The 26,709-nt window shown below is 43.2% G+C and overlaps 2 protein-coding genes across 2 annotated transcripts in view; one reads left to right on the forward strand and one right to left on the reverse strand.

The window, feature by feature from the left end:
• BAG5 (BAG cochaperone 5) overlaps positions 1–26,709 on the forward strand; it is a 331,752-nt gene that overhangs the window by 244,233 nt on the left and 60,810 nt on the right. Inside the window, exon 3 of the mRNA XM_085626293.1 lies at positions 10,547–10,633. Within this exon, the coding sequence (XP_085482419.1) occupies positions 10,626–10,633 (8 nt within the window). The 5' untranslated portion in view covers positions 10,547–10,625. The remainder of the gene's footprint in view (positions 1–10,546; positions 10,634–26,709) is intronic.
• The window catches only part of COA8 (cytochrome c oxidase assembly factor 8), a 118,703-nt gene that overhangs the window by 60,013 nt on the left and 31,981 nt on the right, over positions 1–26,709 (reverse strand). Inside the window, exon 2 of the mRNA XM_085626294.1 lies at positions 11,436–11,633. Coding sequence (XP_085482420.1) covers positions 11,436–11,633 — 198 coding nt within the window. The remainder of the gene's footprint in view (positions 1–11,435; positions 11,634–26,709) is intronic.

Genomic DNA, 26,709 nt, shown 5'->3' on the forward strand with positions numbered 1-26,709 from the left:
TTTTCTCTCTGTTCTCTTACTTCTGTTTTGTCTCTGCTTTATTTCTTTCTTTATTTCTGTTCACTTTGTGATTAGGTGGTGGGCAGGGTTTCGGGGTGGACGGGCTGGGTGCGGGCTCTTCCTTGGGCTGTTTTCATCAATGGCCCCAGATTGGGGCAATTCCTTACTTAGGTCACAAGGGGGATGGGGTGTTCTTTTTGGGTTGTCGGTGTTGTGGGGGTGGGACCAAGTTGGATATTATTGAGTGCCTCCTGCTGTCACTTTTGGTTCACATGTAGAGGGTTGGGGGAGGGGGAAATTGGTTATAGACAAGGGAATTCACATAGGATGTATGTTAAGATTTTCAATGGATATGTAAAGTTTATACTGGAATGCCAAGACATGGGAATTAAGATTCTTTTATACTATATAGATGGCCCAGATTCAATGTATGTGCTGGAATGCGTCAGGGATTCATGCACGGTCTAAGCGACAATTGGTCCGAGAGGAGATTGAATATTATAAACCTCATTTAGTGGCTCTGACTGAGACTCACTTGGCATATAAGGATAGGGTCCTACTGAGGCAGCTGGACTATAACATAGTTACCTCTACATCCCAGACTACATCAATTCAGGGGGTGGCTGTCCTTTCTTCTAAATAATTTCAGGGCCAGGTATTAAAAACTGCGGCTGACCCCTGTGGAAGATGGGTACTGGTGCAATTGATTCTACATTAATTTAAATGTGTGCTTTGTGTTGTCCATGGACCAAATATAGATGACCCTGAAATATTTGATACACATTTGAATTGTTGGACTGGGCGGGAGAATTAATTTTAATGGGCGATTTTAATTATATAATGAACTATAGCATTGATTCCACCAACCGCAGGACTACTTCTCGTAAACCTAGAACCAGGGTCTTCCTCAATGATTTCATTGAGTTATATGGCATTTGTGACGCTTGGCCGACTCTTTACCCATCAGACAATGGCAATACATATTATTTTAATTCTTTACCAAACGTATGCTGTTAGATAATATGGAAATGACTGTATGTACAAGGGTAGTCTCAGATCCTAACTAATAGCGAGTATATACAGTCTATTTCAGGCTTACTTAGGGAATGTTTCACTATTAATAGAGGATCGCTTTCCCTACAATAGTATGGGACACTATGAAAGCATATGTCCACGCTAGAACGCTACAATATGTGATTAAGCAAACTAGAGCAATTACCGAAGAAGCATATTCTCTCCGTCAAACTATTCGTCAGCTCGAGCTACTATACGCCCTAAAAATTACTCACGGCGCTACAGATAAACGCCAAGTATTTAGCCAACTGTTAGAAACGCGGTCTCTTGTTGGATGTAGATTGAAGGTAGCTGCTAGATTTGTAAAATATAGGAAGCTCCAATATGAATATGGGGAAAGGGTTGGCCGAGTTTTAGCATATCAAATTGCAGAACAACAAACTAAGGTTAGAATTCAGGCCATTAAGGGATTAGATGGTAGGCTCTATACAATATTCAAACCTATTTTGAAACAATTCTCTTGGTTTTACAGTAAGGTGTACAGCCAGTCACAGAAGTTCGATCGGGGAAAAGTGCCGGGAATATGTTCAACAGTGCAACTTACCTTGTCTTACAGAGCAGCAGGCATATGACCTCCAGACAGAAATCTCAAGACTGGAAACTGAGGTTGCACTAATGGCCTAACCATCGTGCAAGGCTGCAGGGGAGGACGCACTCCCTATGGAGTTTTATAAGACATTTAGAGAGATACTGAGCGTGGATTTTTTTTTTAACCTATCCAATATATTCAGGCAGGAGGGACTATACCAAATAGCTGGAACACAACTAATATTGTGGTCTTTTTAAAAAAGGACAAACCGGCTGATGACTTGGGTTCTTATAGGCCTATCTCATTGAATAAAACAGACGCTAAATGGCTTGCAAAAATTTTTGCCTGCCGTCTTGCTCCACTGTTCTCAGCTTTAGTATCCCCACAGCAACAGAGATTTGTCCCAGGCAGAGATACCACACAGCATACTAACACAGCAATTGCTGCACTTGATATTGCCGAAAAATGTAATATGATCATGGGCATGATAATACTTGATGCGGAGAAGGCATTCAACCGTGTTGTTTGGGATTGCTTATGGTTCTCACTGTCTGCTTTCAGTATAGGGGAAGATTTTGATAAATTCATCCAGGCACTTTATAAGAATCCACGTGCCCGAGCTGCGTATGCTCGGAGTCACTCTGGGCTCTTTCGTATTTATTGCGGAACAAGACCGGGGTGCCCACTCTCGCCACTCTTTTTTGCTCTTTATATAGAACCTTACTTACAGTCTCTTCTTAGGAATACAGATATTCAATCATTGGTTATCGGTGATTGACAACTCAAACTGAACGCATATGCCGACAATGTGGCAATCTTTTTCTCTAACCCAGCAACAGCTGTTACTCAGATTTCTCTGGAAGTACGTACTTTTGGGGAATTTTCTATCTACAAGCTGAATTTAGATAAAACACAGGTTCTTTTGAATTTCACCCCGACTTACCAATTCAGGGGGCTACTACTTCAACTCTTTATTTAGGTATTAGGCAGCGATCTGCAGTTTCTAATATCCTAAAATTAAATCACGAAACTTTGCTATCTGCAACGGTCATTAAATTAAAATCATGGAATATGCTACCGCTTACCATTATCGGACAAGTAAATATTATTAAAATGAATATTCTCCCCAAATTTCTTTATTTGTTTAGGACGGTTCTGTTGAGGGTCCTGGATTCTTTTTTTAGACGGCTGGAAGAAGCCATCAGTAGTTTTTATCTGGGGCTACGGGTGAGCTAGGCGCACTAGCCGACTTTTGAAATCTTCCTATAAAACAGGAGGGCTCTCACTCCCGGACTTTAAGCTGTACTTCTGGGCCACTTTTACTGGACGTTTCCGTAATTTATTGATCTATGGGAAACCAAATCTAACACCACTGTATTATCAGCTTGCTCTAGGAGCAGAAGCTAGGCTTTATATATATATATATATTTATATATATATATAAATATAAAATCGGTTAGATGATCCCAGTTACTGCAAGAGAGTATGTTTCAAAGTACTCAAAGATATCATTTGTATTTGGAAGGGGATCTGCAAGAAATATTTTGTCGGTTTTATCAACTAGGATACCCCCATTTGGGATAATCCTACTTTTCCCTAGATTTCCTGGGATCTAACCTGTAGAGTATGGGCAGACGGCGGGATTACAACAATGGGGCAATTATTTGATTTGAATGGCTTTAGATCCTTTTCTGAATTAATAGATGCCTATGAATTGCCTGATCATTCTTTGTCCAAATACCTTCAGTTGAGGTATTATATGCGGACGTGTCGCGGTCATGCGAAAGGCATCGACAGCTCAGAGTTTTCTTCATATTATTTTAAGTCTGGTATTAAACCTACTATAAGTATGATGTATCAGGTATTTTCGCAGTTTGTTATAGATGACACTCGGCTATTGGCGGCGAAATGGAGCAGACTTCTATCGTTTGAGGTTTCAGTTGAAGAGATTCAGAGGACTCTAGATTTGCTGGAATGTTCTGTACACTCCTTTAATCTCAAACTACATCAGTGGTGCACGCTGTGTCTTTTATACTACACCCCAGACGTAATTTTAAAATGTGGAGCAACTCCCTCTATAGACAGGACAGATAGAACAAGATGTCCCAAGAGTAATCTCTTTGCTGCTGATGTCCTGTACATGTTCGCACTCTGCCCCGGGTTTACACAACTTTTGGTAAGGGGTGACAAACTATAGGTCGCTAAGTCTCGGATTTTGCATACAATTATCTGTTAAAGAGAAAATGATGGGAGTTAAATACGAATTTGAAGGGGGGTTACAGAAATAAACTACATCTATGCCGGTATCTGTCTGACTCTGTATTGCTTGAGCATGCGTCTCAGAGAATGACCCTAAAGATTCAGAATGGCATTCCCGCGTCTATCAAATATATGAATTAGAGCTCACTTTGGCTAAAGCAAGGGACTTTTCCTCATTGCTAAAGTTTGGTAAGATTTGGAAAAATTTTAGATGGGATTTTATCAACGCCGATAATGATTAACTGGATATTGAAATGGTTTAACTTTTTATGTATGCAAATTCCTGTAATTTATTATACTTTTAGCCAGCTTATTAATGGATTTATTTGCCATGAATTAATGAAATTGATCAATTACATTTGTCCCAACTTGATTGTTCTTCTTCGATGTTTTAATCCCGTATGAATTGCTTCCATATATTTGTTTTATACTATGACCTGAGAAAATTAAATAAAAATGAATTAAATTTTTTTTTTTAAAGGAAATAAGGAGTTTACTTGACTACATAGCATAAAAGAGTGCAGAAATGTTTTACTCTTCGGACAGATTTTGACATGCCTTTCGGTTAGAGGTAATGACACTCTGGTCCTGACTTAGGATCTCTTAGATCACACTACACAGGAGGCCAATGTTATAGTGGATGTACACCCTACTTTATCCAGCACCTACTGTTATAGCAAATCAGGCCATCTAGATCTGGGACGGTAATGCACTAGTCATGACAATGTGCTGAATGAACTAGAACAGGGACTTACTGGTGACATGGCTCATGTTTCTGTCACTCTTTCCCACATAACTCTCTGATTTCTGACCTCCCTGTCCCCCAAGCATACATCCCTGTGATCCTTGGAACAAACAGATGCCAACCTCCCCAGCTTCTCCTAGGCTGCCACCGCAACTTACCACTATCCATTCTATCCCCCCTCCCAAATACAATCCTAAATCCCGCTCTTGCATGCTGGTTAACTTTTGCTCTGCAACTTGTCATGCGATTGAAATATCAGAAGCCATCCTTAGTGAAACCATTGACATCACCTTTCTAACTGAAACTTGGCTCAATGATCACTCTTCTTCCATCCTTGACCTGCTCTCTCCCCCGGCTACTCTATCCTCAGAAAAGATAGACTGGACAGAATTGGATGTGGTCTTGCCATTATCTATAAAAACGAACTCCAACTCTCACTTGTGCAGAGCTCCGAACATTCTACTTTCGAATACCTTGGAGCCGAACTCCGAGTGCATGGTTCCCCACCAATTCGCCTTCATAACATCTATCACCCCCCTAGTGATGCACTTCCCTTTGTAGAAGAATTATCCGACCTTCTTTCACAATCCTTGCTTTCCAATTCTAAAAACCTCTTCCTCGGGGACTTCAACCTCCATTGGAACAAAAAGGATGATCCTTTGGTTGACCTCCTCACGGATCTACTTGATATTAATGACCTGAAACAACTCTGTCATTCGCCTACTCACACAAAAGGAGCAACTCTGAACGCTATCATTACAAGCGCGGATTTGGCCTCCCTTTACTCCATCGTACCCATCGACTGGTCTGACCATCACCTTATCCTTTTCTCGATCTCTAACAAGATGCTACCCCCTCCCCCCAAAATCATCAAACAGATGTTGACTAGAAATGTCCAGCTTATTCACCCGGGCGAACTGGAGTCTAAAGTCGCAGCGCAACTTCAACTTCCTCCTCTTTCCCTAAATGCTAATGACCTCACCGAGCACTTTAAAAAAATCCATCACGGTTGTCCTTGACCAAATTGCCCCAGCTAAACTTAAATTTCAGAAAAACACCTCCTATAAATAATCCTGGTTTAATACAGATCTCAACAACAAGAGGCGCGCCCTTAGGTCGACTGAACGCTTATGGAGACAAAACCCGTCCCCTCCAAATCTCGCCCTCCTCAGATCCGCCAGGATCAATTACAAAAAGCATATCCTTAATACGAAGGCGGCCTTCTTCCGCTCTCAACTGGACCGGGCTAAAAATAGACCCAAGGACCTATTCAGTATTATTAAACACCAAACCACCTCTGTCGCCCCCCTTCCCCCCCCAGGTTTCGGCCACTATTGAGAGATGTGAAGAGATTGCTAACTACTGCTCAGAAAAAATCTCCAAAATCGATCTTTCCTTCGTCTTAACTCCCCTTCCACACTGCTCTCTACCCCCACTAGATTTTCCCTCCAATTCTCCGGCCCTCTTAACTCTTCTTCATGACCCCTCATCTCTACCTCTTGTCATTTCGCTTCCTGAATCCAACTCCACCAAACTAGAGACAAAAAACAATGCTTCCTGGCATCACTTCCATCCAGTGACTGAGTTCGAAGTCCTCAACGTCATTGCCAGACTTAAAAAATCCTCTCACTCTAGAGACCCTCTCCCTGCCAACCTTGTCCAAGATCTAAAACACATCATTGCCCCTTTCTGGACCTCTATCATCAACTCCTCCTTTGCCTCGGGATGTGTCCCCGTTTCCCTCCAACTTGGACAAATCACTCCCATCCTCAAAAATCCTGCTGCCGACCCTAATAACCTAAATAATCTTCGACCTATCTCTAACCTGCCTCTTCTCTCTAAAGCCCTTGAAAAATGTGGCCTGCGCCAATTAGAGACACACATCGACACCTTCAATTTGTTGGACTCTTTGCAATCAGGTTTTAGAAAGGGCTGTAGCACGGAAACGGCCATGCTCAATATAATTGATGACATCTATCACTCCCTCGACAAGGGCCAGTCCTCACTTCTCATTTTCCTTGATCTCCCTTCTGCTTTCAATACCATGAACCACTCTACTTTACTTAGCACTCTCAAAGATCGTTTTGGCTTCAACGGCTCAGTTCTCAAATGGTTTTCCTCCTTTTTCCAGCACAGAACCCAGCAAATTAAAATTCACGACTGCCTTTCCCAACCAGTACCTGTCTCGCTGGGTGTCCTCCAGGGCTCTATTCTCTCTCTCTCTCTCTCTTTTCAACCTCTTTATGGAACCCCTCACCCTTACTCCTAAACATGCGGGAATCAGGCATCACCTCTACGCTGATGACACGCAACTTTATCATAAGATTCAATTCCACTGTGACGTGCTTCTCCTCAATGACGCCTTGACTAAGATTTAATCCTGGTTCCACTTCAACCACCTCAAGCTCAACCAAAGAAAAACTTAAATCATTCTTTTCTCCCCTTAAAACAGCCCGGTCCCCAATCAAGCCTGGATTTCGGACCTTACAGCTCTCAACTGCTCGCTCACTCTAGCCAATTCAGTCAAATCCCTTGGAATTAACTTTGACCAGAATCTTTCTCTTATCTCCCACATAAAAAACTCGGCCACAAGTGCTCTCTTCACTCTCCATCACCTCAAGAAACTAAAACCCTTCATTCCTGCTGATGACTTTAAATCAGTTGTCCAATCTCTGGCCCTGTCTAAAATCGACTATGGTAACGCCATTCTATCTGGAACACCTAAAGTCCACTTAGCCCCAATCAAATCCATTCTTAACCTAGCTGCCAGGCTCATATCCGACCTCAAACAGTTTGATCACATCTCCCCTACCCTTTAAGCCCTCAATTGGCTTCCCATTGAAGGCAGATCTACCTACAAAACCGCCTGCATTACGCACAAAGCCCTGCATCAACACACCCCGCTGTACCTTGCAGATAAACTCATTATAGCTGGCTGCTCTCGAACACTGAGGAGCTGAAACACTCTCGTTCTTGTTCCTCCTCTGTTAAACAAGAAATCCACCCAGTCACGCCCCTTCTCTGGTAATGCGCCTACCATCTGGAATGCTGTCCCTAAAGAACTCCGGTGCAACCCCTACTACTTCAGCTTAAAAAAAAGCCTCAAGCTACACCTTCTCTGCAAATTTTTGGGCCCTTATCCCTTCCCTGGGTTCTTATCCCAACCCGGTTTCCTACTGTTTAGAATCCCCCCATCTGTTCTCCCGACGCCCTTTCCCCACCACCTTCTTTTCACTTCCTTCTTTTCTTCTCCCTCTTCCTCACTAATCCCTTTCATAGGCCCTTCCTGAGTCACTTGGTTCTTTTTCCTTAACCCCCATCACAGCCTCTCACTATTCTTACATCCTACCCCCCTCTTCTCTTTCCCCCCCTTTATACACGACAATCCTTTCTTCTCTTGATTTGCTGTTAAATTTCGCACTTTGAGTAACCAGATTGTATAAATTGCGCTGTTATCTATTGTTTTATTTGACCTGTTTGCTACCTCATTTTTATATATACTCATGTGACCATTGTAAAGCGCTCTGATACCCTTGGGTCCAGCCAGCGCTATATAAAACCTTTTAAATAAATACAAAAATTAAAAATGTTTCACATAATGAGCATGCATTGTGTCATCATGGTTAAGATGAACCATTTTATCTCAAGGCTCATTAGGGTTTATTCACAGAAGAACTAGTACATTAGCATAGGAGATATTGCAGGCTTGACACAGACTGTACAAAAGCAAATGGCAAGTGTAGTTGCAGGGAGGCAAAGAGGAGGAATGTCATTGGAAAGCTGTGAAAAATCTTTGGCAAGGGATGAAGTGGAAGGAATCTGAGAGAATACTAGCCCAAAGCAAGAGATATGGATACTAAAAGCCCAGATTATCATGATAGATGATGTGTGGTTCAATCACTTCTCCACCCTTTTCAGATGTAATACGATAAGTATGCATGAGGAGTGGGACTTGTAGGACAGCAGAACCATCGATAGTCTTTCCAATGTTTTATTTACAAGAAATTGCAGTATTATTTTGTCAGAGCTCTCCGAGGGCTTGATAAAATTATTTTAAAAGTAACTACTGAGTCACATACATTTTAAATCACAAAACAGAAATTAAGCTGACAATTATCAATCCAATTTAGCTCAGACTAATATGCTAAGTTTTAAAATACTAAGACATTGACAAATGAATACAAGGTTAGAACATATCACACTGACAAATTAATACAAGGTTAGGAGATGAATTGCAAACGTGGTGGCATTTTGTAGTTAATTTCCAACTAAAGGTTAGGAATGATATGTGGTCCTACACTACGAAAATGAGTCCAACATTTACAAACCTACAGATTTCAACTGAGGGAACAGAAGCCTCTAGTAGTCTAACTCATTCTATTTGAGTAGATAAGCAGGTCTCCTTAAGCGGAACATCACTGACATTGCACAGATAAAATAACAGGTTTAGGAAGAAGTACAATGGGTGTTTTGAAAAATGGTAGTGGGTATTGCATGGGCACATTCTTCTGGCATTAGATTTATTTAGCATTTTAATATTTAAGATGATCAATGCAGTCCAGTGTAATGCTCCATGAGTAAACAGCAAATCGATTTCGATACTGCTTTTCACAGGTGATGCCAGTATACGGTTTAAGACCCTGAAAACTAGAAAGACTTTCTTGTGCACTTTCTAATCATTCCTTTGAATGAGGTTTCTTAAGATAAACAAACCAAAAAGTGTATGCTTTTTAATCCAGGAAAAGGCTGGTTCCCTGACTTTTCAATGAAGGGCCTTTGTATTGAAAAAGTTCGTTTTTTATATTAGCTATCAAGGCATGTTGATATCATTGAGCACCAGGTGGGTGAACACTATAATATATCTCCAATCATGATGTGCCCTAGGGCTGCAGCACTCAGTGGGTTCAGCCGCGGACATGTTAACCATGAGGTTAGGACACAATACATCTCAGAAGGCTCAGGATCTACCTTAAGACTATATCGCATCCAACTATGAGAGCACATCAATGCCCGGAACTGGGTGCACTAGAGACCAATATATTCTAGCACTTGAGACCTCCAGGTAGCACCCCAACCGTAAAATTGGAGTAAACGTTATCAAGATTGTTCAATGGGACAGTTCGTCAGCCCTTAGCCCTTTGGATAAGACTAAAGACGGGTAAACACATAGATGGGCTTCTTGACACTATTGAAAGTATCTAGGGAAACCCAAGAACGGTCCTCTCCAATGGTTTAGATACGTCAGAGAATAATTCAACATGATTGAGCTAAAATCTTAGCAGGTGAAGCCAGATTCCCTTGAGAAATGCCTTCTAACACGACGAGTTTAGCTTATTGGGAATGGTTACATAAAACTTGATCGACAATAGCAGGAAACCTATGATCGAAGATAACAAGGTGACCTCAGTTTAATTTATGCCTGTATTTGACACTGTGTTTTGATACACTCCTTACAATCACCATAAAGTGGACAAAAATACCCAGTTCTAGTAGTTCCACTCTTTATGCTTTGAAAACAATGATACGCTTTTTAATTGACTGTCATACGTGTTTGGAACAAAGACGCTAGTGGTTAAGACTAATTAGGAATAATGAAGAGATGAGTCACCTCTAGAAGTTACTCTGATTCTGACTAACTGAAATGTGAATAAATGTAACTGAAAGGTGGTAGCATTAATGAAATCAACTGAAAATACCCCTAGAAAGAGGAAGCGGCATAAGCATCAATACCGAATAAATTTGGTTCGGGTTTGTGCTAAATGGATGAATGAACAGTATAAGAAACGTGTGTCCTTTTTCTGTTATCATTTAAATGCACTGTTATAACATTTATGCAAACTGTGGACTGACAATTTATGGTAAATTAAACCTGCACTGTTTTGTTATACCTATTTTAGTATTACACAGAGAATGAACACTTTTTGTTGTATATGTTTTAGTACCCATTTTCAATCGTGAGGGGTCTTGCAGCTGATAATCACATTTTAAAAGTCACCATGAACCGAATTCCATGAGTCCATGATACTGTGAGTACCTATCTTTTTTAAAAGCATTTTCCACTGTTCCATATTCTCTCTTTTTTTGCATCTAACCTTGTTAGGAAATATTAAAGATTATTTTTTTCCACTAGGAAAAGTATAGTCGTTCGTATCATATCAGATTTACTCTTTTCTGTACATTTCTGCAACATATTTAATGTTGTTTAAGGAAGAAAATGTCTTATATAGGCACACACTTAAATTGCATAAGATATCAAACTAGCAAGAGATACTATTTATTAAATGTCTTAAGATAAAGAATGCAGCTACTTCCACCATCACTAGATCCATTAGCAGATGTATAAGCTGTGGTAAGTTTGTGAACTTTTGCAGGTAAAACATTTTCAAGTTTTACAACCGAGTGTGCTTCCACCTCTTGCCAAATTCATCAACATTTCCAAATTGAATTCCATATTTTGTAATTAAAATAACTGTGCAGGCACCTTTACAAAATGATTGCATACCACACAAAAATATTTTCAGTGTACACATACCAAAAATGTTAGACTAACAGGGCACTCCAGTAAAGCTAAACAATATATTTAAAAATACTGCCCCACACGATCTGTATTGCTTCCTATGGGGCTATGAATAGTTCCTAGGCTGACCCTAGATGCGTTACGGGAAACTGACTCTTTTTTTCAGCCATTATCGTTCTGTTGGTTGGGATCCTGTTCACTCCAGTAAAGCAGCCTCAGGAAGCAACATGTTGCACCCAACGAAAAACAATTAAATAAAACCAACAAAAATATCAATAACAATAACAATATAATTAATACTTTTGTTATACCTTATTAAAGGTCAGATTCTGATGTTCCCAGAACTTTTGATTCCAGTCTTGAGTATCTTGTCTCAGTAACCTCAGTCTGTACTCCAGTGGAGACTCATCTTTGGCAACATAAAACTTGACCGGGCGAAGATTGGAATGTCTGTCAGGGGGGCCAACCCAATCGTGGCAAGAATGTGGTGGAGGACAGAAACCTACAGTCTGAAAAAAGATAATTTCACACGGTACAGGTTACATAGAACCATAAAAAATGTGCACAGTTTTATTTTAAATAGAAAATGGCTACCCTGAGAAGGGAATTCAAATATAGTACACACATCTAAATAAGGAAATGTATGCCTTCTGGGGTTTATTTTTTAAACGTATTTGAAAAGACATCTAAATTCCCTTTCCGACCAATTACATTTTTCATGTTGCACCAGTTGGAATCTGCACCTGCTGTAGTGGGAGTCAGACACCCCATTAGTTTCACCAGGCACTGTGAAAATATGTTTTTCGGCATGGGTCCACCCTAAAAGAATTGTGGCTCACTCTTTCACTTTTGAAGTGAAGAGTTTCAGAAGCTCTGGGCTTCCACAAAGATGCAACAGTTTAAAATTAGGAGGGTTCATGGCGTCACAGGCCAATTGAACTTGACTGGGGAGTATGCGGTGTGACTGTAGGAGTGTACAGCAGACAATTAAACGTGTGTTTCTGGGTCAAAACAGTGGCAGGATGAGCTCTAACCGGAATCTTTTTATATAGTGCTTTCACCAAAGCATGTTAAATTGAAGATATTATTCACAATTATTACTACGAATGGAAACTGGTACTCATTATATCGACCTTGAGAACATAAAATGCTGAAGCGACTTGTTGAGATTAGAACCTGTAAGGTGCGTATCACAACCAATTCTCAGTAGCAAACAACCAACTCATCAAGCAATCTTAATGGTCTAATTTTACAATAACATAACATTGCAAACTCTTTTCCATTGATGCGGCCACTTAAAAGTTAGGTACATGGAAGCAGGTGGCCTTCCAGTGAAAAAAGACCTTTATTTTGATCACTGAATGTTGAGTTCTGATGTGAGCTCTCGAGATGTTCTCATGTAATCACACAGTTAGGGAAATGTTACCGAGTCCCTGTTAACAATGCATTCTAAATTACTGAGCTTTACACATCTTGCTAAAAGGTCTAAACCTCCACAACTACTGTACTGAAAACTGAACTGAAAACTACAAATAAACAAATGACCAACTGGATCTCGGTGAAGATATTTTTCTACATATTTGATCTAAATACTAATAATTCTGTCAAAGATCATTCACAGTATTAGCATTTGCTTTTAGTCATCTTTTTCTATGTTTACACGCAATGGGGAAAATATGTCAGATGTAAAAGACTTTAATAAAAACATTGCTCATAGATAATATTAGGACTCGAGATTGTTTATTTGGGGCTAAATTGTTTTGTATGCCTACGCTGATAAACTGAGGTCTGAATTGGAAATAATCCTGCCAGCAAAACCATAAAAACAGCAGACACTAATAAACAGAGTGGTATCAGTGATCATGCAGAGCTAGGACACAGATGAAAACATTTAATGACTATGAACCAGAATTAAAATTAAATTGATGCTGGAATAAGTTTTTTTACTGCTACAAACTAACGGTAAAACTGCATTCAAACCAACACAGAAATGTCAAACAATCTGAATGCCTATAAGGCATTACGCTGGAGCCATGTAAACTAAATCTATTGAATAGAATATTAACACCAATGAAAGGTTTACACAGGGTACAAACTTAAAGTACACCCATTCCTCTTGTAAACGTTCACTACTCCATAGCTAATGGTTGTGATAAGTACTGCTCTCATTACCTTAAACAAGAATGTATCTATTTCATCTTGGCAACGATGTGCAGGTTGGCCCGTATTTTACCAACATGTGGGATATATTCAAAATCGATAACTGGATCCTGTGTGATTGGTTTAGACCAGGTTCCTAGTAAACATGTCTTAATGAGTTTGTAAGATCAAGTTTATGCAGTCAATGTCCTCCTGATTGTTTTACTGTACGCTATTTTTATAGTGTGGTTTTAAACATGGCATTAAATTTCCCTTTATTTTGTTGGTTTCTGTCTGTTCAAGGCCTTTAAGCTGTTTTGATGTCTGATTTTGTACTTAGCAAATGACAACCAAATAATTACTTAGCTTTCTTCCTCTACAGGATAACTCGATGATGAACAAAAGCTAATGGAAAGTTAACGAGTGCATTGTGAATAATGAAAGTGTTAGACCAGGCTTCGCCAAGCTACTGGTAGCTCCCCAGTCACCTGCAAGTAGCTCCCCTGAGTGTGTTGCCCAATCTACTTAATTAGAAGCTTTTGCTTGGTTGTTTTGGAGTTTATACCAAAATTAAAGAATGTGTATTTGAGACAAAAATGTGTGTCTTTTCAGAACTGATAACTCAATGTTTGCAAAAAAAATTGTTGAATTACAAAAACATATTTAAAACTATTTGAATGACAGATCATTTTGGCATTGAAGACCCATTACTAATATTATCAATTTGGTGCTGGGGGCAATGTAACTATGGCTGTTATGTATTACACATGTAGAGGTTTTCCACATTGATAAAACATTTTGTACATGACTGCTGTCAAGCATGCCCGATTCACTGAGGTGAACACTGCTGGTGATCTTGCATAGGGTAGGCTCTAATGAAATCTTGTCTGTTATGATTACTATAGCAATAATAGTAGCTCAGGATAATTTTCATTTAATTTAAGTAGCTCTTATTATAGAAAAGGTTGGAGATGCCAGTGTTTGACATTGGTGCATACATGTGAACCAGCACAGAGACAGAGGGTGTCTGCTTCTGTTAAAACTAGAGTGCAACTTACACTGAGGTCTACAGATTCCAATTATGCTACTACACTATTTAATATGCACAGAATAACTATGCTCAAACTGCTATCTACCACTTATGAATAGAAGTAAATAAAACAAAAAGATGTGGAGGACCAGCTTGAAAAAGATTATCATTGGAAAGTAAAATCACATGGATTACTTTAATTGGTTGTGTTGATAATAAAATCAAATTTGCTTTGTCTTTCTACTCAAAGCATTATAGGGCAGAGTCAATTCAATCACACCAGAAACAAGCATTGGCATAGCCAATAGGTCTCGCCTTTGGGACCTTATAAGTATTTAGTTATGCAGCAGGTCCCAAAGGCGAGACCTATAGGCTATGCCAATGCTTGTCATTATATCTGAGCATGTTGAGAGGCTAGGGGACTGGGTCTCGATGTTGGGTTGGGAACACAGCAATGACCTACTCAATTTGAATGCGTAGGTAATACAACCGGAGGCGTGAAATGAAAGGTTCACTACCAGGTATAACAGGAAGGTAGAATGTTAGGCTGGTTAGAAAGGTATGGAGGGGTAGAGGCAGGCATGGTGATGAGGGGAGAAACAGATGCATGCTAGGAGAGCGCTGGGAGGGAGGCGAAATGGGAGGAGGCACTGAAAGGTGGGTCGGGTAAAGACCGTAGTGAGGCAAACAGAAGAGTAGCGAGGGGAGAAGGGTAGACAAAGAAGTGAGGTGAAGAAGAAAAAGATTCAGGTGCAGAGAGAGGTAAATCAAAGAAGGAGAGGGGAGAATAACGCAGTTGTAGAATGAGAAAGGGCCAGGTAGAGAGAGGGAGAGGTGTGTCAGAGACAGGTAGAGACAGCTAAGGAAGAGGGAATAATAAAGACTGAGGTAGACAGGTGAGGTAGAGGGGTGCGTTGATGTAAAGGAAGTGCAGAGATGTGTCAGAGAGATGTTCCTGAAGAGGAAAAGAAGTAGAGGTATTGAGAAAGGAGTAAGGTACTAAAAGAAATAAGGGGGTGAACAGAGGTAGAACGAGTGGAAGGGGAGAGAACACGTAGAAGATGAATGGCAGGGTAAAGTGAGCGATCAGGCAGCGAGTGTGAGGAGTGGGATACAGAGGGATATGTGGCAGTGAGCCCAAGGTGTGGGGTACAGAGGGATATGTTGTGGCAATGAGCGCGAGGTGTGGGGTACAGAGGCATATGTTAGGGCAGTGAGTGCGAGGTGTGGGGTACAGAGGAATATAAGGCAGTGAGCGCAAGGTGTGGGTTACAGAGGGATATAAGGCAGTGAGCGAGAGGTGTGGGGTACAGAGGGATTTCTGATGCATACATCTGCCAGTGGATTCCTCACCTTGTGAACATCCCCTGCGCCAGCAACATTCGGAAACTTTTGTAGCAGTCCACGCCGATGAGGTCGAAGACGACGTCACAGAGGTAAGGCTCCGCTCGCGACTCCGCTGACGTCACCGGCTCCATAAGAAGACCTCGTCGGCGTGATGACGTCAGTTCCCTTTTTTCCACGCCGTCGAGGCCAACGGATTTCGGGAATCGCTGTTGGTAGCTTCATTGTTACTTTGTGTTATCTCTGGATTTTCTCGGTTTCTCTTTCAAGGATGTCGACAAGGAAGTCGGGCTTCAAGCCTTGTCGTGAGTGCGGCAAACACATGTTGATCACGGATCCACATGAGGACTGTGTGTGGTGCTTGTCATGTGACCACGATGTGGATGGTTGTTCCAGCTAAATAATAATATACATAAATACTGTAGGTCTATTATTCAATGTGATTCCAAACACTGATGCGACAGAAAAAGTGAAGAAAACCAAAGTAAATGTGTATCACCTCAGAGGAAAATACTTCCAAAAGAGGTTAAGTTCCCATCACCCACCAAAGGTGGCTTGTATCATCATCTGGGAACATTGGACAGAGCCATGAGTACCAACCACTAAGGTGATTGTGGTGGTTACCCAGTTGTCCCAGGCGTGAGTATGAGTATCCTTACAGTCTCTGTAAAGGTACAGGTAAGGTGATGGTTGCAGTGCAGAAAGTGATAAATGAAAAGTGCTATTAAAAATGGCTAACAAGGCACTAATAATTGTATTCTGGCGCTGCCTTGGTGCCACTTTAAATACCAGTGCATAGACAGCTTACACAAATAACTGTCAGATTTTTGGTCTACGTGTTTCGGCTTATGGACATAGAAATCCTAGCTCTCATCAGGACCATATTAATGCTACTGCAAAAAATGTATAAAATCAAATCAAACAATTACTAGGTTGGTACCCAATACAACCTGGTTAGTCCTGTGTATCCCGATGGGACTGTTACAGACAGTGGCTTGTAAAAGGGACCTAGACAAAATCAAACAAAAACAATGGTAATAAATCTAAACTTAAGCTTGTGGCACATCAGTGTTGGTCACAGAACCATAGTGTATAAAGTTTTTAATGTGATACTGAAGTTGTATCTACCACTCATTGATGTGTTACATGGCGATAGTCAATTTGACACTCGACAAATGCACTTACCCGAAATGCTGCGGGTACGCACCTCGCCTCACCTGGCATCCGCTCAGGGAATGAGGCACCGCTCTGAAGAAATGGAAATTACAAAAACAATATTACCCCTATGGCCAAGACCAAACTACATCTGTTAGGGATAAAGGAACTTGTCATCCATTCCGAAATGGTGCACTTATAAACAGTATAAAAACATGGCAGAGTAGGTGGCTAAAAGTCGATGGTCTCACCACTTGATTAGGCTCATGTGTATATCGTTACTGGCCTGGATAGATATGGCCCTGTCTTCGTTTTCCCTGATACACTCTGAACGTTATGAAGTCATTTCCTACGAAGTTCGAAAGACCCCTTACATGCATGCGTGTCCTCTAAAGCCCGTGTTGAACAAATGGACTATTAAAATAAGGTAGAGCCAAAGCAGTACTCTGCTCTAGAAAAGTACTGGCTTAATGCAAAAACGACACAAAAGTCCTTATCTCAGTTGCGTGCATCGGAGCTTGTAATAGTTCCCTGACGCCGCAAGAAATGAATACTACAAATTCGTAGATGATAAAGAGCATGTGGAGAAACCTACCTCTCCGTCGGTACCCCGCTCTAACGACTGAGCTGGAAGGGGAGGTACCGGGCGGGCATGTTGAGCGTTAATAGATAGACTACGTGCACGAGCGTACTTCCGTGTTGTCAACTACGGAGCGCGCCAATGGACAAAACGCCGTAAACTGCGTCGTTAGTTTAAACGTTGCTGGGAATGGTAGTTCCAAATGACAGACGGAGTTCTATTCGACCTGTGGGGGTGGAAAGAAGGGAACGTCCGTCTCCAAAAGGGAACTACAACTCTGCTATGGCAAGCATGATATAAAGCAAACACTAGAACATGTGTGAAGATATGTAAAAAAATTATGTATAGAGATTATGAGGAAACTCTATTTAAGTGTAACAGGTTATAACGGCTTGTGGTGAAAACCAAAACACCCATAGGAGCGCCCTGTAAATGTCTTGGTCCCCTTTTTTTTGAAGAAGCACTTTATTTAGCACGTTTAGTTCTCTTGCCAAGTGGCAATCGGTCAAATTAAGAACAGCAAATTTAGACATAGCTCCGTGCTATAATGCCATGTCCTGTAAGAGAAGGCAAAAAAAAACCAGGAAGGAACATAGTGCATATATCCACTTGCTTATATAGATGACCACGGAATCTCATCATTTAAACCCTGCTGATCGCTCTGTAATTTGAACACCCACTTCTGTTCTTTGACGAACAAGAATTTTTTAATGTCCGTCACATGTAAGGGAATGAAAGGTTGTTCCAAGACCAACCATCTTAGGTCTTCCGGTTTGTGTTTAAGCGTCAAGAAATGATTGGTGAGTTTGGTGGCCTGTTTATTCCGTCTGATAGTGCTTTTGAGTTCATTTATGCGTATCTTGATCTTGCGTGTAGTCATGCCTATATACCGCAATGAACAGGGACAGGTAATCAGGTAAATAACTCTCTCTGTGTTGCAATTGGTATGCTTTTTTAAAATCCAAGGTGTACCTGTGCCTATGTCAACTGTTTTAATCGACTGAGTCTGTGGACATGCTGAGCACTGGCCGCATGGAAAATGGCATTGTACTGGCGGTAAATCCCATAAAGTATTCGTTATGGTGACAGGTTTTGTTCTAGGTCTAGTATGTATTAGACTGTCTCTGAGGTTTGTTCCTCTTTTAAAAGAGAATAGAGGTGGTGGAATATCCACATTTCCTACGTTCAAAATCCGCCAGTGTTTTCGCACAGTTTTTTGTATTTGGTTGGACCACGTGCTGAACGTATTTACAAAAGTCATTCTGGACAAAGGAGGCTTTGGCACAGGGGGTTCTAATAGAGCTCCCCGGTTGTTATTAGAGGCTCTATTCCAAGCCTGTTTTACCAAACGCTTCGGATAGTGTCTATCTCTCAATTGATTAGACAGATCCTCTGCATGATGGTTAAAGGTAGTCACGTCGGAACAGTTTCTACGAATACGCAGGAACTGTCCAACGGGTAAATTCTCCCGAAGAGATTTAGGATGATGACTGTTGAAACTGAGGAGGGAGTTCTTTGATTGAGGTTTCCTGTACAGTTCACTACCAAGTCTGCCCTGGTTGGGGCGTATCACAATGTCCAAGAAAGGAAGACGGTTTTTGTCATAGACAACTGTGAAACGCAGAAATTTGCTCTTGGTATTCAGCCATGCATGGAAATCCAACAGAGAAGCAACAGGCCCCTGCCAGACGACTAGAATGTCGTCAATGTATCTCTTCCAAATTTTAATCTGGTCTCTGAAAGGATTGGAATGAGTGAGTACATTGTTCTGCTCGAAAAGATGGACATACAGGTTGGCCAGACTGGGCGCAAAAATGCTGCCCATCGATGTACCCGAGATTTGTAAATATATCGTTTCCTCAAACTTAAAAAAGTTCTCCATCATGGCCAACCTGGCACATTCCATTATAAAGTGGACCGGTGTTATCGTGTCCAATTCTCTAGCATCAAGAAGACTCTCAATGGCTTCTAAAGTTTCCACTTGTGGAATACAAGTATATAAAGATTCCACATCAAAGCTGACCAGAAGGTCTGTCTCTGTGTCATAGCTGGTATCTGGAAGTAATCTGAGGACATCCTTGGTGTCTTGCAGATAACTGGGCATTTCCTTTACTAGTGGTCTAAGAAAGAAATCCACAAAAGTGGATAAAGGTTCCAACAAAGAACCTATGCCTGATATAATAGGTCGTCCCGGAGGTGGCCTTTGACTTTTATGTATTTTCGGGAGGACATAAAAATATTGCATCACAGGATGTTTGGTTGTTAGAAAGTCTGATTCTTGCTCTATAATCCAGCCTGCAGCTTGGCATCATCTACAAGAATTTGTATCTCTCTGGTTAGTCTGGGAGTCGGATCTTCAGTGAGTGGTTTGTATGCTGTAAGATCATGAAGTTGTCTCAGGCACTCAGTGCGATAAGACTCAGTATCCAGAATGACGATTGCTCCGCCTTTATCGGCGGGTTTGATTGTTATGGTCTCATCATTAGATAGGACCTTTAGAGCTTGTTTTTCACTCTGGGATAAATTTTGGTAAATTTTGTCTTTTTTGGTACTGATAATAGTAATGTCATGGATCACTGCTTGCTCAAACACTTTTACTCGATCAGGTATCAGGTGGATTGGAGGATTAAACGTAGACAGTGTTTTAAGACCCGTGTTCTTATCAGAATCATCTTCAGGAGAGGCTGTCAATTCTTTATTTTTAAAAAAGAAATGTAGGCGTATTTTTCTGAACAATTTTGCCATTTCACATCGTAGTTGGAATAAGTCTCCAACATTAGTTGGGACAAAACCTAAACCTTTGTTGAGGACCATTTGCTCATTAGGTGTAAGAGCTCTTGTGCTCAAATTTACAACTAACTCATTGTGTCGGAGCTCGTCCCTGGTTGTTGTTGCCCTTTCCTGCTGCGGGTGTTGGGTAGTTGTTGATCTAACTGCCAATGTACCTGCGGCTGCACGTAGTCTATCTAATAACGCTCAACCTGCCCGCCCGGTACCTCCCCTTCCAGCTCAGTCATTAGAGCGGGGTACTGACGGAGAGGTAGGTTTCTCTACATGCTCTTTATCATCTTCGAATTTGTAGTATTCATTTCTTGCGGCGTCAGGGAACTATTACAAGCTCCGATGCACGCCACTGAGATAAGGACTTTTGTGTCGTTTTTGCATTAAGCCAGTACTTTTCTCGAGCAGAGTACTGCTTTGGCTCTATCTTATTTTAATAGTCCATTGGTTCAACACAGGCTTTAGAGGACACGCATGCATGTAAGGGGTCTTTCGAACTTCGTAAGAAATTACTTCATAACGTTCAGAGTGTATCAGGGAAAATGAAGACAGGGCCATATCTATCCAGGCCAGTAACGATATACACATGAGCCTAATCAAGTGGTGAGACCATTGACTTTTAGCCACCTACTCTGCCATGTTTTTATACTGTTTATAAGTGCACCATTTCGGAATGGATGACAAGTTCCTTTATCCCTAACAGATGTAGTTTGGTCTTGGCCATAGGGGTAATATTGTTTTTGTAATTTCCATTTCTTCAGAGCGGTGCCTCATTCCCTGAGCGGATGCCAGGTGAGGCGAGGTGCGTACCCGCAGCATTTCGGGTAAGTGCATTTGTCGAGTGTCAAATTGACTATCGCCATGTAACACATCAATGACTGGTAGATACAACTTCAGTATCACATTAAAAACTTTATACACTATGGTTCTGTGACCAACACTGATGTTCCACAAGCTTAAGTTTAGATTTATTACCATTGTTTGTTTGATTTTGTCTAGGTCCCTTTTACAAGCCACTGTCTGTAACAGTCCCATCGGGATACACAGGACTAACCAGGTTGTATTGGGTAACAACCTAGTAATTGTTTGATTTGATTTTATACATTTTTTTGCAGTAGCATTAATATGGTCCTGATGAGAGCTAGGATTTCTATGTCCATAAGCCGAAACATGTAGACCAATTATCTGACAGTTATTTGTGTAAGCTGTCTATGCACTGGTTTTAAAGTGGCACCAAGGCAGTGCCAGAATAAAATTATTAGTGCCTTGTTAGCCATTTTTAATAGCACTTTTCATTTATCACTTTCTGCACTGCAACCATCACCTTACCTGTACCTTTACAGAGACTGTAAGGATACTCATACTCACGCCTGGGACAACTGGGTAACCACCACAATCACCATAGTGGTTGGTACTCATGGCTCTGTCCAATGTTCCCAGATGATGATACAAGCCACCTTTGGTGGGTGATGGGAACTTAACCTCTTTTGGAAGTATTTTCATCTGAGGTGATACACATTTACTTTGGTTTTCTTCACTTTTTCTGGCGCATCAGTGTTTGGAATCACATTGAATAATAGACCTACAGTATTTATGTATATTATATGTTGATTTGGGGATTTTATACTGTTGATGGTCTTTAAGCATATCCCTTGGACCCTCCTTCGTTTGAAAGAGTTTTGCGGTTGTTCCAGCTGCCACAAGATGAGCTCGAAGGCTCTCAAGGAAAGGGAAGCGAAGCTCTTCATCGCAAGGATGAAAAAGGAGAAGAGAGGAAGAAGGAAGTCGAGGACAAGGTCGAGGTCTCGATCGAGATCGGCGTCGAAGTCGACTTCGGGGCATGCTTCACGAGCCAAGAAGCACAAGAAGAAGAGGAGGCACTCTTCTCGACACCACTCGGACAAGAGTTCGGCTCCGAAGTCTAAGTCGCCAACTCGACGCCGGAAGGACTCGGTGTCTCCTTCTCCTGTGCCAGATTCGCCTGCTGGTCCTTCGTCTCCAGTGGCTTCCCTGGCTCTGGCTTCTCCGGCGCCGGTTCAGACTCCGACGCCGGTTCCATCTCCGGCTCCGGGTTCGTCTCCGGTTCCATCTCCGGCCCCGGTGGAAGATCTTCAAGTCCCGGGTGAGCCTGCGACGCCGTTGATTCCACCGTCGGCGCCGGTTGGCCCGAGTCTGGTGATGCCTGACCAGTACCCTGCTTTCCCTGGACCAGGTCAGGACCCCTCGCATTATTTAAATGCTATGTACGGGGTATTCGCTAGAGCCATACACCACTGGTGCACCTGCGGGTCCGATGGGTCCAATGGCGTTTAATTTGGGGGTGCCGCAAGTCTATCCACAGGCCCCTTTCATGCCGTTCTTTCCGGCGACGCCGTCTTGGCATCTACCGGTGCCGAGGACGTCGACGCCGCTTCCATCTTCACCGGCGCCGGCTCGACCTCGTTCGATGCCGGCTGCTCCTGCGGATCCACGTTCGACGCAGGCGCCGTCGGATTCGAAGACGGCGCCGCCGACGCCGCTGGTACGGATTCGATCCAGAAGGGAGGCTCAGAGAGTTATTGATGAGCGGAGGTACCTTCTGGAGGAAGCAGAGGAAGGAGAGCTGGTGGAGTCGGATGAAGTGTTTGAGGAGCTTAAGGAAGCTAGTGGGCTGGATTTGTCTCCTGAGTGTGAGATTACTCCGCCGTCAGATGAACCCTCCACAGATGTGGCTCCATATCATGCGGTTAACAGAAAGGCTGCGGAACTGCTTGATCTCCAGTTGCCAACTACGGAGTTTAAATCAAACATTTTGACTGAGGGGTTACATTCTCCTACGGCAGTTTCAGAACCATTGTTACCTTTTAATGAGGCCGTTATTGACCCTGTGTTGGAGGTGTGGCGCAAGCCTTTTTCTGCTCCTGCAGTCTCCAAGACGGTTGCTAGGAGGTATAGGGCAGCTCCAGGGGACCCTGAGTTCTTGACATCGCATCCATCGCCTGAGAGCCTGGTGATTCAGGCGGCTTGTTTAGGGAAATCCAAGGGTGCTTTTCCTCAGGTTCCGGGGGACAGAGAGGCTAAAAGGCTGGACCAATTGGCCACAAAGGTCTTTTCATCGGCCAGCATGGCTCTAAAGTCAACGAATGCCACTTGCCTTTTAGGACGCTATGTACACGCGCTTATGGATTCTGCTAAGAAGCTGGCGCCAAAACTATCTGAGGAGGATAGGGTTGGCTTTAATGAAATCTTGACTGATGCCCAGGCAGCAGCATGCCAGGTGATCCAAAGTGGGCTGGACACAGAGGATTCAGTGGCAAGGGTCATGAGATCTTCTGTCGCCACTAGGAGGAGTGCGTGGCTGAAGTCTTCAGAGTTTTCCCAGGATGTGCAATCGACTCTGTTGGACTTGCCATTTGATGGATCTGGCTTGTTTGGTAAAAAGGCGGATGCTGCTCTTGAACGTTTCAAGGAGAGCAAGGCAACGGCTAAGTCTCTGGGCCTTCAATCCCAGTCAAGGGGGTCTTTTAAAAGGTACAGAGGGTTTGGAAGGGCATCCTTTCGATCCTACAGGCAGACCCAGCAGCAGCAGCAAGGTTCCTCGTCTAGAGGATTCAGAGGTAGAATTAGGGGTCGCACACGTGGCCGTTAACTCTCCTCCTCCTCTTCCTCCTCCTCAGCCCCTCCCACTACCGCAAAGCAGCGCTAGATCCGCCATTCTGGATCATGTTGGTCCTGTGGGGGGCCGGCTTACCCATTTTCTACAAGATTGGGAATCTGTAACTACAGATCTTTGGGTTCTGGATCCTGTAGAAAATGGGTACGCCCCTTCCCTTTCGGGAATTCCCTCCAAATTAGCCTCCTTGTCAAGGGGCTTGCTCGGAGGACCACCGTCTTCTCCTGCAGGAGGAATTTCTGAAGTTGTTTCAAAAAGGATGCGATAGAGGTCGTTCCAGAGCAGGAGAGGGGTCAGGGATGCTACTCCCGGTATTTCCTGATTCCGAAAAAGGATGGCAGATTGCGTCCGATATTGGACCTCAGAATCTTGAATCTTTATCTAAAGGAAGAGAAGTTCAAGTTGCTCACCCTTGCTCAGGTTCTTCAAGCGCTGAATCAGGAGGACTGGATGGTGTCGATCGACTTGCAGAATGCGTATTTCCACATCCCCATCCTGAAGTCGCACAGGAAGTATTCTCCGGTTTACGGTAGGATCACAACATTATCAGTTTGCGGTCCTTCCGTTTGGTCTTACTACTGCACCCCGAGTCTTCACGAGGGTGATGGCAGTGGGGGCAGCCCATCTCAGAAGGTCGGAGATCTCAGTTTTCCCCTATCTGGACGACTAGCTGATCAAAGCGGAGTCGCCAGAGAAGGTGTTGCGTCATCTGCACGATACAACTCAGCTGTTGTTCAAATTGGGTTTCTCAATAAACGTGCCCAAATCTCACCTGGTGCCCTCTCAGCGCAACCTGTTCATAGGTGCGGTACTGGACACTACTGTGTGTCGAGCATTCCCTCCTCCTCAAAGGAATCTCGACATACAGGAAATGATTCCTTTGTTTTACAATGGAGCGGTCGTTCCAGTTCTGAAGGTCCTTCGCCTGCTCGGTCTGTTTGCTTCCTGTTGGTCAACCATGCACGCTGGCACATGAGGGCGCTCCAGTGGTGCCTCCGCAGGCAGTGGTATCAGCACAAAGGAGATCTCAGGGAGTCTGTGAGGATCTCCAGAGAAGCTGCGGCGGATCTATCTTGGTGGAGCGTGGAGGGCAATCTGTCTCAAGGAAAGCCCTTCCATCTACCTCCATCGGTGGCCACAGTGATTAAAGATGCATCCACTTTAGGGTGTGGTGCTCATCTGGGCGATCAAGGGTCTTTGGTCTCCAGAGGAGAGGTTGCTTCACATCAACCTTCTGGAATTGCGGGCGATCCGTTTAGCACTCAAGGCCTTCCTCCCTTCCCTTCGCGGTCAGTCTGTTCAAGTCCTGACAGACAACACTACCGCGATGTGGTATATCAACAAACAAGGAGGAGTGGGGTCTCTTTGTCTCTGCAGAGAGGCTCTGCGCCTATGGTCCAGGGCTCAGGACCATCAGATTTGTCTGATGGCAAATCATCTGGCCGGGGTTCTGAACGTACGTGCAGACAGTCTCAGTCGGCAGTTCTCCGCCGACCACGAGTGGAGGCTCCATCCGGAGGTGGTTCGTCACATCTTACGGATGTGGGGGACTCCTCGGGTGGACCTGTTCGCCACTCACGAGAATGCTCACTGCCCGTCATTCTGCAGTCTCCAGTATCCGATGCAGGGAGCTTTGGGGGACGCGTTTCAGATAGATTGGAGCTCACAACTCCTTTACGCATTTCCTCCCATACCCTTGATTCCTCGGGTTCTGAGGAAGATTCGCCAAGACCGCGCCCAAGTCATTTTGACCGCCCCGGATTGGCCAAGAAGGGTGTAGTACACATCTTCTACACCTCTCCTCGTGCCCTCCGCTCCGTCTCCCTCTCAGGGCAGACCTCCTCTCGCAATCGGAGGGGCAGGTTCTACACCCCCACCTCCAGAGCTTACACCTTCATGCCTGGAGATTGAACGGGGCAACCTGAATTCTTTTTCTCTCCCACCTGATGTGGTAGATGTAATTTTGTCTGCCAGACGTCATTCCACCAAATCTATATATTCCTATAGGTGGTCTAAATTTGTTCTCTGGTGTGGAGAGAAGTCAATTGATCCTTTGAAGGCTCGTCTATCTAACATTCTACAGTTTGCCCTCTCTCTTGCTCAGCAAGGCTTTGCTGTGGCTACTGTAAAAGGATTCTTATCGGCTTTGTCGGCTTTCTTTTGCTTGCCGGATCAGCCGTCATTATTCAAATCACCTATTGTTCTTCGTTTTCTTAAGGGCCTCACAAACAGATTTCCTCCTACTCCCTTTATTGTGCCTCAATGGGACTTAAACCTTGTCTTGACTTCTCTTATGGGTTCTCCCTTCGAACCCTTACACAAGTGTCCCTTGAGACTGTTGTCTTTTAAGACGGTTTTCCTCATTGCGATTACCTCGGCAAGGAGGGTAAGTGAGCTTCAAGCTTTAAGTTCAAAACCCCCGTTTTTGACCATTCATGCTGAAAGAATGGTACTCAGGACCAGGGCTGCGTTTTTGCCTAAGGTGGTTACTCCCTTCCATCTGGGGCAGTCCATTACCCTTCCTTCCTTCTATCCTCCCCCTCATCCTTCCAAGGAGGAGGAGAGACTTCACCGCTTGGACCCAAAGAGGGCGGTGAGCTTCTACCTGGACAGGACAAAGGACTTCAGAGTTGATGACCAGCTCTTCATGGGCTTTGTTGGCTGCAGGAAAGGTCGAGCGGTGCACAAGCGCACCCTTTCCAGATGGATTGTCTTGTGCATCAAGATATGCTACTCCCTGGCTGGTAAGGAACCTCCAGAGGGCTTGAGAGCTCATTCCACTAGAGCAAAGTCTTCCACTTGTGCTTTGTCTAGGGGGTTCCTGTGGAGGACATTTGTAGGGCGGCAACTTGGGCCTCCCTCCACACCTTCGCAAAACATTATTGCTCGTTCTGTCCTTCAGGA

Source organism: Triturus cristatus, chromosome 9 (genome assembly GCF_964204655.1).
Source record: "Triturus cristatus chromosome 9, aTriCri1.1, whole genome shotgun sequence".
NCBI classification, from domain to species: Eukaryota; Metazoa; Chordata; class Amphibia; order Caudata; family Salamandridae; genus Triturus; species Triturus cristatus.